This window comes from Medicago truncatula, chromosome 3 (genome assembly GCF_003473485.1).
Source record: "Medicago truncatula cultivar Jemalong A17 chromosome 3, MtrunA17r5.0-ANR, whole genome shotgun sequence".
Lineage (NCBI taxonomy): Eukaryota > Viridiplantae > Streptophyta > Magnoliopsida > Fabales > Fabaceae > Medicago > Medicago truncatula.
Window position 1 is genome coordinate 44771572 of NC_053044.1, and position 14907 is coordinate 44786478.

At 35.2% G+C, this 14907-nt stretch overlaps 2 protein-coding genes across 4 annotated transcripts; one reads left to right on the top strand and one right to left on the bottom strand.

The window, feature by feature from the left end:
* Nucleotides 1–1928: 1928 nt before the first annotated feature.
* Nucleotides 1929–8636, top strand: LOC11425189 (polypyrimidine tract-binding protein homolog 2). 3 transcript variants are annotated; one of them, XM_024779616.2, is made up of 11 exons: nucleotides 1929–2057; nucleotides 2722–2925; nucleotides 3018–3227; nucleotides 4324–4386; nucleotides 4466–4539; nucleotides 5560–5655; nucleotides 5806–5863; nucleotides 6082–6186; nucleotides 6277–6358; nucleotides 7067–7179; nucleotides 7698–8636. In XM_024779616.2, exons 2-11 carry the CDS (start codon nucleotides 2740–2742, stop codon nucleotides 8223–8225), a joined length of 1515 nt encoding a protein of 504 aa, XP_024635384.1. In that variant the 5' UTR covers nucleotides 1929–2057; nucleotides 2722–2739; the 3' UTR covers nucleotides 8226–8636. The 3 variants fall into 3 exon arrangements, with proteins under 3 accessions (XP_024635384.1, XP_024635385.1, XP_003602203.2); XM_024779617.2 differs by having other exon boundaries at nucleotides 1973–2108; XM_003602155.4 differs by having other exon boundaries at nucleotides 1990–2146.
* A 2053-nt stretch (nucleotides 8637–10689) lies between these two features.
* On the bottom strand, nucleotides 10690–14336 carry LOC11423648 (abscisic acid receptor PYL8). Its single transcript, XM_003602157.4, has 3 exons — nucleotides 13984–14336; nucleotides 13129–13344; nucleotides 10690–11341 (listed from the first exon to the last, which is right to left on the bottom strand). The coding sequence occupies exons 1-3, from the start codon at nucleotides 14125–14127 to the stop codon at nucleotides 11102–11104; spliced, it is 600 nt and encodes a 199-aa protein (XP_003602205.1). The 5' UTR covers nucleotides 14128–14336; the 3' UTR covers nucleotides 10690–11101.
* Nucleotides 14337–14907: the final 571 nt, after the last annotated feature.

The window sequence follows — 14907 nt, forward strand, 5'->3', positions numbered from 1 at the left end:
CAATATTTACTTTTATGAATATTAAAAAATTAAAAATTAGTTTTTTTAAAGAAGCCAAAAGATATAATAGATAAAATGTCTCTTTGACGCACAAGGATTCAAAGAGAACAAAAGTGTTTACAACACAAATAACGCTAGATAACTAGCCAAAAAGGAGAAAAATGAAATATTACAAAGATAACCAAGACAAACTAATGGGTTGGATCACCATGCGTAGTAGTCGTAAAAATGATGAAAGTTGTGCGTGAGACCATTCTTATATGATGGAAACCCCATGCGCGTGGTTGGGTGAAGTTGAATATTGATGGTTCTTGTAAAGAGGGTGTGTTTGTTGGTTGTGGAGGAGTTGTAAGAGGAAGCGATGGTGAGTGGCCAGGTGTTTTTACTAGGAATGTAAGGCGTTGTTGTGCTTATGTGGAGGAGTTGTGACGGTGTTCAAGGTTTTAGGTATGATATATTATTTGGTTTTAAGCCCATTGAGTTGCATGTGGATTTAGTGGCGGCGGTGTAAATCCTTAATTTGTGAGGATATGGCTCTTAAAGTGGAAGATTCGACGGTTGTTGAAATTGAACTGGAACGTCTTGGTGCATTAGCAAAAATTTTAGGTTCATTGGATTCCGATTTTTTATTTTTTGATGTGTGTCTGTCGCAGTTTAGCCATTTGTTGGCATCTAATGTTTTGGGGACTGATACCCCTTGTTTAGTCTTTGTGTGGTTGTTCTTTCATATCCTTCTTACCTTCAATATATGTTATGCACCCGCCAACAAATTGTAAAAAATATCTTTGTCACACGCAACCTATAAAAAGAAAATCTTTGTCACACGTAAAACAAAAATAACACATACAACCATATTTGTCACGCGCACCTTATATATGCAACACGACAATCCGATCACCTATTTCCAAAGTTTGCCTAAGTGGTGGTTCTGTGCAGAATGACTCGCCCCACACTACAAAAAAGAGATGCACCACCATGTTACTTGATGTTGAAAATCACATAACAATTATGACAATTCTCTGATTATTATAACCATAAGACATGCAATTTCACTAATTGAAAGCGATGAAGATATTTTTGATAAAAAGTACCATTTGCATTTAAAGTATGCAGAATCCTCGACTCGCATGTTCGAATAATGTAAAAGATTAAGTCAGGATCCAACTTACACAATGTATGCAAATCTATGACGTAAATGGAAGGATGAATGGTGAGTGATTAGTACTGTAATGGCTTAGCTCTCGTTATAAGAGAGAGATGTCCTACCCTGTTTCTGAAAATCGTATTACAATTATGAAAACTCCTCTGGTTAGTTCAACCATAAGACACACAATTGCATAAATTGGAAGCGATGATTCACTATCATGAATTTCCGATTATAAAACAAACCCTAACATTCCTTCAAAAAAAAAAAACCCTAACATTTACAATTTAAATACATAGAAAACGTCGACTCCAATATTCGAGCAACATAGAAGATACATCCAAATACAACTTCCATAAAGCATGTTAAAACTCATGTATGCAAATATACAACATAAATGGATGGATGAATGATGTGAGACGAATTTATAGTGGCTTAGCTCTCACTATTATAGAGAGATGTCCTACCCAGCTCCTGAAATCATATAGCAATTATGAGAATTCCTTTGATTAGTTCAACCATGAGACACACAATTGCACGACTTGTAAGCGATGATTCACCATCATGAATTTTCGATTATAAGACGAACTCTAACATTTACATTTAAAATACACAGAAAACCTCGAGCCTTATATCCAAACAACGCAAACGATCACATCAAAATACAACTCACATGCATGTTAAAACTCATGTATGAAAATATATGACATGAATGAATGGTGAGATTAGAACTAAATTAACAACAATAAAAAAAATATATAAAACACATAAGCAAAATAATTTAGCAAAAAATAAAATCATGAATTTATGATGTATGATTAAGGTTTAAGGTGGAGGCACGTCATAAGTACTAGTTTGTCTTTCCAGACGGGGTCCCGGGAACAATAAAACGGAACGCTTGTTAACGGAGAAGGTTCGTTCCCGTTTCCCCCTTTTGATGTTTCAACCCTAATTTCTCGAACCTGTAAAAAATCTGAGCTTTTATCTTCTCAATTCTCTCTGGTGATTGAATTTTTTTTTCCCTTATTCGTTTCCACATTCTGATTTTATTCTTGTAGATTTCGATAACTAAAGGCCCATTATTGTCTGAAACTGATTCGGTTTAGGTTAATTTATGTGTTTTTTTTCTTTTCTGGAATTTTAATTTCATGGAAATGTTACCCCCTAAACACAATGTTATTTTTTCTCTTTAGCTACTGTACTGCACTGATTTGTTTAGATTTTCTTTTTATTAGGTGTTATTGCATAATTTTATCTGTAAATTAAGGTTCATTTTTGAAGCATGCTAGTTAAATCATGAATGTGTGAAGTGGTTAATATAACCTGTTGGAAATTATTTGTGTATGTATGATGTGATAACTATGAAACACATATACTCTTCGGATTACGCGAGTTCCGGTTCAGCTACCTATCGTATCCGACACCGACACGACACATACAATTACATTGAATTATGTCATTTTTTCAAATTATTATTGGTGTCGACGTGTCCGTGTCGTGTCTGAGTCTGTGCTTTATAGTGTGATGCCTGATTGTGAAATTGGATATTGTAAGTCTAAGGGGTTGCAATTCAGCAGGTAGAGTTATTGTTTGAAATGGCATCGGTCTCTAGTCAGCAACAGTTTCGGTACACCCAGCCCCCATCCAAGGTGCTTCATTTGAGAAACTTGCCATGGGAATGCACTGAGGAGGAGCTGATTGAACTTGGGAATCCATTTGGCAAAGTTGTGAACACAAAGTGCAATGTCGGGTCGAATCGGAATCAAGCTTTTATTGAATTTGTGAGTGATTTTTTTTTTCTTATATTTTTTTCTTGGTATTGTTTTGTCCTTCATATGAAATAAAATTACTGATTGTTACCAATAATTTACAGGCGGATTTGAATCAAGCCATTGCAATGATTTCATACTATGCCTCATCATCGGAGCCTGCACAAGTGCGAGGGAAAACTGTATATCTGCAATATTCAAATCGGCAAGAAATAGTGCATAACAAAACTGCTGCAGATGTTGCTGGAAATGTATTGTTGGTAACGGTTGAGGGTGAAGACGCACGCCTTGTCAGCATTGATGTCTTGCACTTGGTAAGAAAATAGCAAAGGCATGTGTGCATCAGTTGTACATGCTAACACGGTCATAACGAGGATGCTGGTCATTTAGTTCTGTGCTTAGGTTTTTCTTTGCCAGGATATGGAAAACTTGTTGACATGTATATAAATGAATCAGCAGGCCCATGTGAAGGCAATATCTTCGATGGAAGCTTAGTGCTTTGGGAGAAATAGCGCTTGTGTGTTTGTCTCTTTTCTCCTTTCCTTATCACTACCTCTTTCTTCCCTAGTCTCCCTCTTGAACTCCTACCACTCTTGTAGTTTAGGATGTTGCCTCATTTTTTCACTGATTTGTGCACCCATGCTGCATTGACTCATCATATGCATTTTACTTGTGCATAGATTAGCTACCATCATTTGCGTCCCTACTATTGTTTGGATGTTTTTTTAGATTTTCTTAGTCTTTTAATGTAGGCTAAAAGTTCCATTCTATACTTGGCAATTAAATGCTTAGTTTTCACAAAATATACAGTTCAGGAGGCAATTAACTTCGTAAATCCTTTGTTTGAATCAACTATTCATGTATTAAAGTTAATAATACCCTTTCCTTTCAACTCTTACATTATTATTTCAGTTATAGATTCCTTGCAGCCACTGGCAGCTATTCATCTAAGAAATTTGTGATTTGAAATATGTCACTTGGCTTAACTAATTCCTCCACTTTCTGCAGTTAATGTTTGAGATTTAATGAGAAATTTTTGGCAATTATTTTTATGGTTTCTTAGTTTTTCATCGGTTTTGCTCGTTGCTTACAATGTTCTATTTCTTGTGATACCACCAATGCATGCAACATAAGCATTTCAAGATATGTATTGATTTGCTTAAAGCCTTAAACCTGCAGTCTTATTTAAGTCCTATCATGGTTTTCTTTTTTAATCCCTATCTTCTGTGTTCATAAAATGGAGCTTGGTTGTTTATATAAATTATTACTTATGCTGAAATTTTGATTTTTAGTATTTCTATTTTTCTATAACATAGCTTAGAAAGCAAAATCCTTTGTTCATTTTGTGTTCAAATTTTAAAATTTATCTTACTAAACGTCCTCTTGAAAGTTTAACATTTGCTTATGCAGGTCTTTTCAGCTTTTGGATTTGTGCATAAGATTACTACTTTTGAGAAGACTGCAGGATTCCAGGTTAATGAAATGAAATATTTTTTTGTTGTCCCTTTTTTGATGCAGCAACCACAAGCTAATTCTATGCACCACTGTTTAGGCACTGGTTCAGTTCTCAGATGCTGAGACTGCCACTTCTGCAAAGGATGCTTTGGATGGAAGAAGCATACCTAGGTAACAATTGAAATACTTTTGCCAATGTTTATAGTTCAACTAATGGATATCATACGGTGGTTAGATGTCGTGGTGCTTTTGTTCTCAGATGATTGAATAGCCAACTGTTTGATTCTTCTGCATTGGCTCTGGTAGTTCTTTTTGTATATACTACATCCATGCCTAAAGATAGGATACTCTTGAGAAATTTCCTTGCTCATTTTTACAGGACTCCCTTCTAATTTTCCAACTGCATTAATTATAATTTAATAAAAACACCTCTAATTTATTTCACATCTTTTTTGTAAGCAATAATTACTATGAAGGGTAAACTTGCTACCAACTTTCTTAATTCCCGTAATTTTGTCAATAGGGTCTTATATTTAGAGATGAAGCAGTGTCTTTTTACGGAGTTTATATACTTCTTTTTGCAGTTGGTTGCAATTATATGAATCACAGAATGTGGTTTATAGTCATTAATTATTATGATATAAGGAAGGGACAGTTGTTGTAGAAGTTAGTTAGGGAATTTAGGTTGTTAGAGGGGATATCTGTTAGATAAGTAGGGGAATCATTCATAGATTTCTTACTCCTATTATCATTCACTCAATGAAATTGAAGGCTAGATATTGTGACAAAAGGATGACAAGTGGTTGGGGAAGTTGAATCAAATTGATCAATTAGTTAGGGGAGTTAGAACAATCAGTTAGAGGATATTTCTTTGATAAATAAATAGGGGGGATATGAGGATAGAAGGATCATTCTGGTATAATTTGGAAAAGCAGATCTTTTTTCTACTATCAGTCAACTAAATTGTTCATTCATTTTTAAACTTTCAATCCATTTCCCATAGCTCTTCCCGTGCTCCTTACAATGACAATCAGTCAATATGATTAGCGAGTGCCAACTGGGCAGCGCTTGAATAAATTGAAGTCCCAAGTTCGAGCTGAAACTTGATGTTTATTGAAACATTAATTAGCTCTTAATATTTCTCAATTTTGGTATTTTGGATTGTTGATCTTTAATCTCGCTCATTATCAGATATCTGCTCTCTGAACATGTGGGACCATGCACCCTCAAGATCACATACTCTGGACATTCAGATTTAACTGTGAAGTTTCAAAGCCACAGGAGCAGGTATTTCTGTTTTCCCTGGTATTGCTGGCTTACAGGAAACAAAGCATTGCTGACTTTTTTAATTTGATGTTACCCTTGATCAGCTATGATCCCTTTTACTTTCTATTCTGATTAAAAAAATAATCTAATTGGTTATTTTTCATGCTCCAGAGACTATACTAATCCTTACCTTCCTGTTGCTCAATCAGCCATTGAGGGAGGTGGACAGGTAACGTTTTGGCTGTTTTGTTTTAAGGGATAGCATATTAGATATGTTGCCACCTGCTTTGTGTAATTGAAAACCTCCAAATTGCTAAAGTTAACTTGAATGCTTTTTTCATGCACCATCAGTTATGTGTGTGCCTTCCACCAAGGGTTTCCCTTGTATGCGGACTTTGCATACTGAAGATCTTTTTTGAAGTACTCATTTTTAATTTTTTTTTCCAGGTCATGATTGGTTTGGATGGGAAAAGACTGGAGGCTGAGAGTAACGTTCTTCTTGCATCTATTGAGAACATGCAATATGCTGTAACGTTGGATGTTTTACATATGGTACTTTTAAGCCTGAACAACCGTTTTTACAGTATCTTTTGACAATACAGCTTAGGTAATAATATTCTACAATTTTCTTGTTTGTGATAGGTTTTCTCTGCTTTTGGTCCTATCCAAAAGATTGCAATGTTTGATAAGAATGGTGGTTTACAGGCTCTGATTCAATATCCAGGTTCGATCTAAGATTATTTGAAGAATTTAACTGGTCAGCATTTGGATATATTATGTTTGTACTCTACATTAGTAGTATTAGTGCAAAATGCAAACCAAGTGGGTGTGCTTGCCGACTGTTATCCATATCACCTAAAGCTTTAGACATTGCATTTAGGGAAAGTTCTCAAATGTGCTTCTATGTTGTCCAATTCTATGAAAAAAATCGAACACTTATGGCTTATTGAGGAAACTGGCAAGTGTTACAGTATGCATTTGCATATGCATGTAGATGAACTCCTTTGTTTGCAGTATTGCCGGGGAGATCCTGCCTCTTGTGATCTAATAATCCTTCAATCAAAAGTGATCCTACTGAGATTGATTTATTTTGGATAGAAATATTTAACAAAGATACTTGTTTGTAGCTGCACCTTCTTGGTCTCTCAATTTTCCTCTAAATTATTTCCAAAGATATGATTGTTTTCTCAAGGATTCTGGGTATGTTCCTCACTAGGAATCTCCTCAGCAATGCCTATAGTTATCTTTGATAGGTATAACAATGATAGTTCAAGTGTTATCTATGCATTTTTATGTCATTGACTTGGCATCGAAACATGGGGAATTTCAACCTATCAGCAGATAGAGATTTACTACTTGCCTTGTTTTATTTTGTACTGTCATTCTGTCATTCTAAGTTTGAGAATTCAGAGTTACATGCTATGGCTTGCAGATACTCAGACAGCTGTTGTGGCCAAAGAAGCATTGGAAGGACACTGCATATATGATGGAGGTTTTTGCAAGCTTCACCTTTCGTACTCACGTCATACAGATCTTAGTATAAAGGTAAATAATCAACCCAGACTGAGGATTGATGTCATTTAAATGAATCCTTGAAAGAGTATATGAATTGGAGATGCCTTAAAAACATTATGATAACTTGTTAGGATCTCAGCATTCCTAACCTCAAAGATGAGAGAAATGGGATTATTCTTAGTTAAATATACTGAAGAACTGGACTATCTAGTTATAGACCTTGATATTCCTTTCTGGGATGATGTCAGTGTATCATTCACTGAAAATCCTTTAACTTTGAGTCTTGAAAGGTTCCCTATAATCATTGGTCTACATCACAGCTTTCTGAATCTCTTGACTGTATTTAAAAAATAAAAAAAATGTGATAATATTAATATAAGAAACCTGTCGTAATTTTAGATTTGTTGTTCAGTATTATATTTTCCTTTATACATTCTGAAGGGGAAGCAATGGCAGCGATCAACTGGTTAATAATTTTGTAAGCTTGCTGCATGTAATATGAATTCACAGATTCGGTTTAATTTCAACGATGATTTTTGTAATTACAGGTCAATAATGATAGGAGTAGAGACTATACCATTCCTATGATACCAGTTGTGAACACTCAGCCCTCAATTTTAGGGCAACCTGTTCCCATGACGGTTCCTCCTGCTCAGCAGTATAATGGTTCTCAATATACTCCAATTTCTGACCCGGCTATGATACCCCAATCTCAGGCAGGATGGGGAACAACTCTACCAACAGTTGCTCAATCTATGCCATTGCAGATGCACAATAACATTTACATGCCAGCTGGAAACATGCCACCTGGAAATGGGCCAATGCAAATGCAACCTGGAAATGGGCCAATGCAAATGCCACCTGGAAACATGCCACCTGGGAGCATTCCACTACAAAGGCCACTACAAATGCCACCTGGAAATGTGCCAATGCAAATGCCACCTGGGAGCATGCCACTACAAAGGCCAATGCAAATGCCACCTGGAAACATGCCACCAGGAATGCATTTCCCAAATCATGACATGCTACAACCGACATCCACATTGCCCGCATATGGATCTGATCGTACTCAATAGCGTGCTTCTGTGTCTCAATAGATCTACATTTACCAAGAGTCAGCTAGCCTCTGCAGAAGTGATTCGAATTAGAGTTCCCATCTGGTGAAACTGGCTGTCATTTGATTATGTTTTGAACCTCAAATAGGATACTTCTCATTTTTTCGTTTTTTATATGCGTATTTTGAATGGGAACCGGCATGCAATTGGCCATCAACTTTTAGTTGGCTTACTTCCAAACAAAATGTTCTGTTCGGGTCTTTTTTGGGTTAGGTCTGGATACAATTAGTTTGTCTGGGAAATGGTATTGAAAAATAATTCTGATAAGTAGTATCTTATGATATTGCTTGCTCTTTAGCTTTGGATAGTGAGTTCGTGACTGCAGTTGTTTTTTACTATTATTTTTTCATTAAAAACAAATAACATGAAAAATGGATGGCAGAATATAAGCTTTATTTAACTTTCTAACATGGAAACTTAATGGCATGTTTGGTTGCCAGTTTTTTATCACATGCAACCTCATTTGAAATATAAATGTGATTCGGAATAATTGTCGATGCATATGTTTTTTTTTTTTTTTTTGACAAAGTTGTCGATGCATATGTTAAAAATTATGCTTTTGATATCCGGTCACCACAATATTTGTTATTTTATTTAAATAATGGTTTAATAAATACTTGATTATCTTTGCTAGTATTCTATTTCCCAGTTCCCCAGATTACTATATTAAACTAAACTAATTTGTCTTTCAAAAAATCTCTTGTGACTCTTGCTCTCCTTTCTCATTCCTTGCCATTGTCAGAACAATATTTAAACACCTAGCCAATCTAGGTTGGTCCGGTTGATACAAAGTTGACTCATCCCATAAGAACGTGGAGTTCATCTTTACTCCATTTAGGTTTGCTCAATTTACCCCATTTATCATCATGGATGTGTGACATGTGGCAAAATAGAAAATCAAGGGCTGGGATTAAAAAGGTTGGAAAAAGCACACGCGCGTTTGTTGTCTGCTGGTGCATGCTCCTTCTTTATCATCTCAAGCTTGGAATTCACCAAGGGATCCTTATAAGCAAAGGATTTTCTTTCTCACCTAGATTGGCTAAACAATTTTCGAGGCACTTTTAATGCTAGTATCATAATCTCTTTCTGTAATGGGTTTCTTCTTCTTGGTGGGTTGTGCACTATAATCGGGCCTTGTTCTAGGTTTCCTTTCGATAGAATGATGATACTTGGCAACTGCAACAGACTCTTTCACGGCAATCCTTATTTAACAGAAAAATATGTTGGTCCTGAAGAGAGAAAAGTACCAAAAAGGGAGAAACATCCCTAAATAAAATCCTACAGAATCGATTTCAATCCATGTTGCATGTATCGGAAAAAGAAAAGGAAGGGGGTGGCACCGCTTCTGTATGAACAGAAAGGGCTGCGACGGTGCCGGCGCCGGCGAGTGGGAGAGAGAAGCACAGAAGTGATGTGGGGAGAGGAAGAAGAAGGGTCGTGAGTGGAGTTGGAACAAAAGCGCGTACCCTTGTTTTTTATAAAACAAATGCATTTTCCAACCCTTTTAATCCAGCCCTTGGTTTTCTGATTTGCCACATGTCACACATCCATGATGGTAAATTGGGTAAATGGAGCAAACCCAAATGGAGCAAAGATGGACTCAAGAACGTGGGTTCAACTCATGTTGTTAGCTTTAGAATTTCGTTGGTGGACAATCTCTGAATACCTTTGTAACCACTATGAGCCTTAAGGTATCGGGTATGTCATGCTCCTAGTGAACTCTCATAACTTAACTCACTTAAAATAAAAACCATGAAATACACAATATTTGATGTTTAAGTTTAAAATAATTGAAAAGTAACGTAACAAATGACATTATGGTATCACTTCATTGGATAGATATGCAAGTGTTTTATATTGCCCATACATAATTCATCTAATAAACAACTGTATATTTCTACGTATTTTTTGAATAAGAATAAATAACAACGAACAGCCATTATCTTTCACAGATAATCATATCCAAAATCATTAACGTGGCGGCACCAATGTCAAACCATTTGATAAGGTTAAATCTCGTGGGGATGAGGAATAGAACCCTAGCATTAATTATCCTCTTCCTTTTCCTTATCACCCCTCTACTCTTTTTTCATCTATTTTTTACGACAATTGTTCCTTTCACCTCGAGATACACCTTTTAAAAAAAAAAATATTATGCGTATCATTTAAGTTTCTTTTTAACGGCCTACAAAAAAAGTTTTCTTTACGGAATCATTTGTGTTACATCCAATTATCATCATCATTCACATTAATTAAGTGACCTTTGATCATAAATAATTTTTTAATATGTTACCAGGTCTAAATTAATGTCATAATGGCCACACACACAAAAACAAACAAAATCTCTTCATATTTTCTGATTTTTCACTCTTTACACATTTCTATAGTTTCTTTCATATAAATATGATTGCTGAATTCGATAAAGTTATAATAATGCTGCTAGATAATGAAACAAAGAAGTCTGAGATCTGTTTATATATAAGTATCCTCAGCTAAATGATGGAATTTTACTGCAACTAATCAAAACAATTTTACAGACCAACTTTCACCAGCACCTATATACAGAAAGAACATGACATGAAGATCACACTGAAGCAAATGCTCCTTCTTCACCTTTTACTGTACTGGATTCAGACACCTGTCTAAAATATTCTGTTCTTTAACACTACCAAAGAGAGAAACCAGCATATATAACAGAGAAATTAATAAAGCAGACCAAATAAGCAAATGCTACAAGTCTATAACATATGAAACAGACACTATTTCCACTTGCCAGTCCGTCTCCTAAGCCTCCAAGATCGGAAAGCCCCTGAAGCTTCATCCGTGGCAGAAAGTTTTCAGCCACTTATCAACAACTCATGCATCCGATCAAGTGGTTCAGTGAGGTCCTGCACAGCATGTCCTTCTGAGACATCTGAAAGTGATTTGAGATTGCACTTAATTAAGGCTTCAACGAAGTAGCAGGTCTCATCCTTGGTATTCCCCTCTGGTACATCTACCACAAAAGATTCAATTACCAGGGTTCCTGGTCTTCCATCAATAATTTCTGGATGGAGGGACATGATAGATGAGTAGTTCTGAAAAACAAAAGATCGTTTTTGTTGTTAATTAAGCGAGGTGGAGGAGGAGGTAAACTGTAGCATGCAACAGAAAGAAATAAAAATATATGACATTTCCAAATTAAGTGCAAGCCTTGACGAAAACAATCTAAGGCAATATTGAGTCTAGGAAAATGACCCTTCCATGTTTTACTTGATTTATATTCCATAATCAGAGGTGGATATACTCTTTCACATAGCATGGGAATGAAAGGTATATTAGAAATATTAATTTCCAATTCTTTCTCGCATCATTTGAATTTTGAACGTATTCCCAAAATATTAAATGCGGACCAAACATGTTTTCAAATTTACCTCAAAGTAACATTCCCGGACAGTGCTCTTGGGAATAAAATTATACACCTTGAAAGGAACATCTCCAAAGTGAAGAGAGATTATTGACTCAGGGGAATCTTGGTTGTATTTGTATTAAACCATTCTTGTGGCTTAAGCACTTAGGTTTTTTTTTTTTTTTTGATAAATAAGCACTTAGGCTTTTGGGATAAAGCAATTCTAGTGACATCATAATATAGGAACATCAGTTTCAAAGTTAGCAAACTATGACAGTTAATTAGTGGCCTAAGAATTCATGGAATCTTAAACATGTCCTTGGTTTGACAATTGGTTGAATTCCTAGACAATGAAAGTTTTAGCTACACACAGGGAACAATGTAAACCAGAAGAACCAAACATCAAGGATCTTGTTGACAAATGACAACTACATTAACTTTACGCCAGCAGAAGAAGCGGCACTTTAACAGATATTTTTCCTTTGTAAAACGATGCACATGACTCAAAATAGAATCAAATTTATACCATTCTGAGCAATATATGATAAGAAACAGTGTTAGGAATATCTGTTACCATATAACTAGTGGGACCATTAAAAAAAAAGCATATAACTTGAGGGACAGAACCTAAGTGTAGCAGTGAGCTGGTTAGTTAGTTTTACATGGACTAGACCAGGCTTTTAAATTTCCGGGAATTGGGAATTCTTGTAAACATTCAGTCTCTATTAACTTGAATTATCTCGTTGAGAGATAAGCTATTTAATAATGATCTCTTCATTCATCTATTTCCTTCCTATTTTGACCATGTACCTATAAACTAATATCAGAGCTCAGATCTTTGAGCTATGGATATTGCATCTTAAAGCAAATCTAGAAGCTACTTATCAGTTGAGCAAGAATGGAGAAGCAAATTCTTGAAGAGATGCAGTGAAAGTTTGCAGGTTTCAAGTTTAAATTATGATAGAAAACATTAAAAAAGTAGATATCATATGCATCGGAAACAAGTACCAGGCTTACCATCATAAAGACAAAAGGATAACAAAAATTCCTTCCACCCCAAATATACTAAATGACGTGTATAATATTATACTACTGGCTAGAGCTTATACTACTTGGAATAATGCAACAAATATAATAACTGTTCAAAATAATGAAGTCTACTATTCAACATCTTGTTAGTTGTTACAACAGCACACATGATTGCACTCAGTCAATTATATGAATGAAACACAATGTACACACTCAACAACGAACTAATAGACCTCCCTCACGGTATCAACATCCCAGATATGGATTAGAGATTTTTAAAGCTCCCAACAGAGATTAATTATGTATATTCTGTTTCTACCGATGCAATGTGTGTCTTACACACACAAACATATATAATTAGTTCATCATAATGAGTGGTTGAGGAAATGTTTTATTGTTTCAACAAAAGAATAAAGAAGGTAAATTATGGTAAGGAAGTAATCATACCCTAAGCCTATGATCACCACCAATAATCCTGATGCTTAGAATATGCTCATTGTCATCAAGGACCTCCAATCTTTCAGTACTAGTTGTAGCCGGAAGCCCTGACTTAACATCAACTTCTCTTAAACTCCCAATCTCAAGGTTTCCCCTCACCACACACCTGCTCACGAATGGTTTATATTTCTGCGGCTGATCAAACCTCCTCACCAAAGACCATACCTAGAGAAAGAAAGAAAAAAATAAACGCAATAAATAAACAATTCCATTGAGAAACATAGTAGAATCATTCAATTCAATTAACATAGTTTCTAAATTCTGCATTACACATTGCCACAGCCAAACTCTTCACATCATAATATCGATTGCAGATACAAATAACTAGATCATCATCATATTCAAGTATGAAGCACGACACATACACTGACACAGACACCACTGGTAAAAATTTGGAAAAATGAATTAATTGAATGTAATTCACATGTGTCGGCGTAAGACACCAACACACCAACACGTGTCAGATACCAGACACACGATCACTTGTCAATTCAAACTAAATTAGCAATTTTCCAGTGATAAACATAGGAGAATCATTTAATTCAATCAACATAGTTTCTATATTGTGCATTCCAGTGAAAAATGAATTAATTGAATGTAATTACATCGTGTCAGAGAGTGTAAGTGTCTGACACCGACAAATCAGACACGCCTTTCATCAGAAGTATGTATCGGTGTTCCAGAGATTCAACTATCAACAATTCATAGACCAAAAAGCTAAAAAAAAAAAAAAAAAAAAAAAAACAGAAATAACCAAATAAAAAACGGAAAATGAATAATGAAAAGTAAAGTAAGATTGATTACAAGAGGAACAGGAGCTCTGATATGCTTAACAAGTGCAGAAGAACACTGATTCTCTCCTGGCTGTTGATTGTGATGTCTTCTGATGTACTCCATCTCCGTGCTGTTAAACACTCCATTGTTTTCAGTTCCGTTCATTTTCTCCATCGCCGATAAACGCAAAACGCCACCGGCGATCGAATCTAGAACGAATAACTACGTCTTGATTCCGACGATCGGAGATCGAATTTCCGTTCCGGCGAGTTTCAACGATGGAAGGTTCGAGAAGTTTGACAAAAAAAGAAAGGAACGCGTTGCACCGTCATCCACCACCAACAACTCTTCTCTCTCTCATTTATCTATCTTGAATTATTTTATTTTTTTTTAATTTATGAAAATGATGATGAAAGTAAAAGGAGAAAAAAACAAAAATGTGAAATGTGTGTTTTTCATTGTTTCCTTGAATACTTCACCAACTTACTGTTACTGAGATTTTATTACCATATCGCCATTGGTTGGTTTGTCCTTCTTTTTGGTGCTGTTGTCGTTTTCTGATACTCGGACTGAGATGTCTGAAAAACCCTCCATTATGTCATCTATTTACAAAGTGATCCTAGGATTTGTAAAAAGATAAATTTCGTAAAGAAAAGATAAAATTTTAAAATATTAAATACGTAGTTTCTAAGATTTTTTACTTATATTAAAGTCAAATAAGATTTTTTTATTTTGAGGGAACAAATAAGAATTGAATATTTGATAATTATTTATAAAAATGGTTATCGTATAGATTTACACCATAATATAATGACTTAAGAGCTCTTATAACCAAACAATTTGATTTAAATGGTTAATGAGTTTCATCAATGAAAAATTATTCATGAGAACATGAGTTTAATTCGAGAGTGGAACAATTTTTGTCAGATTTTACTTACATTGTTGTCGAATTTT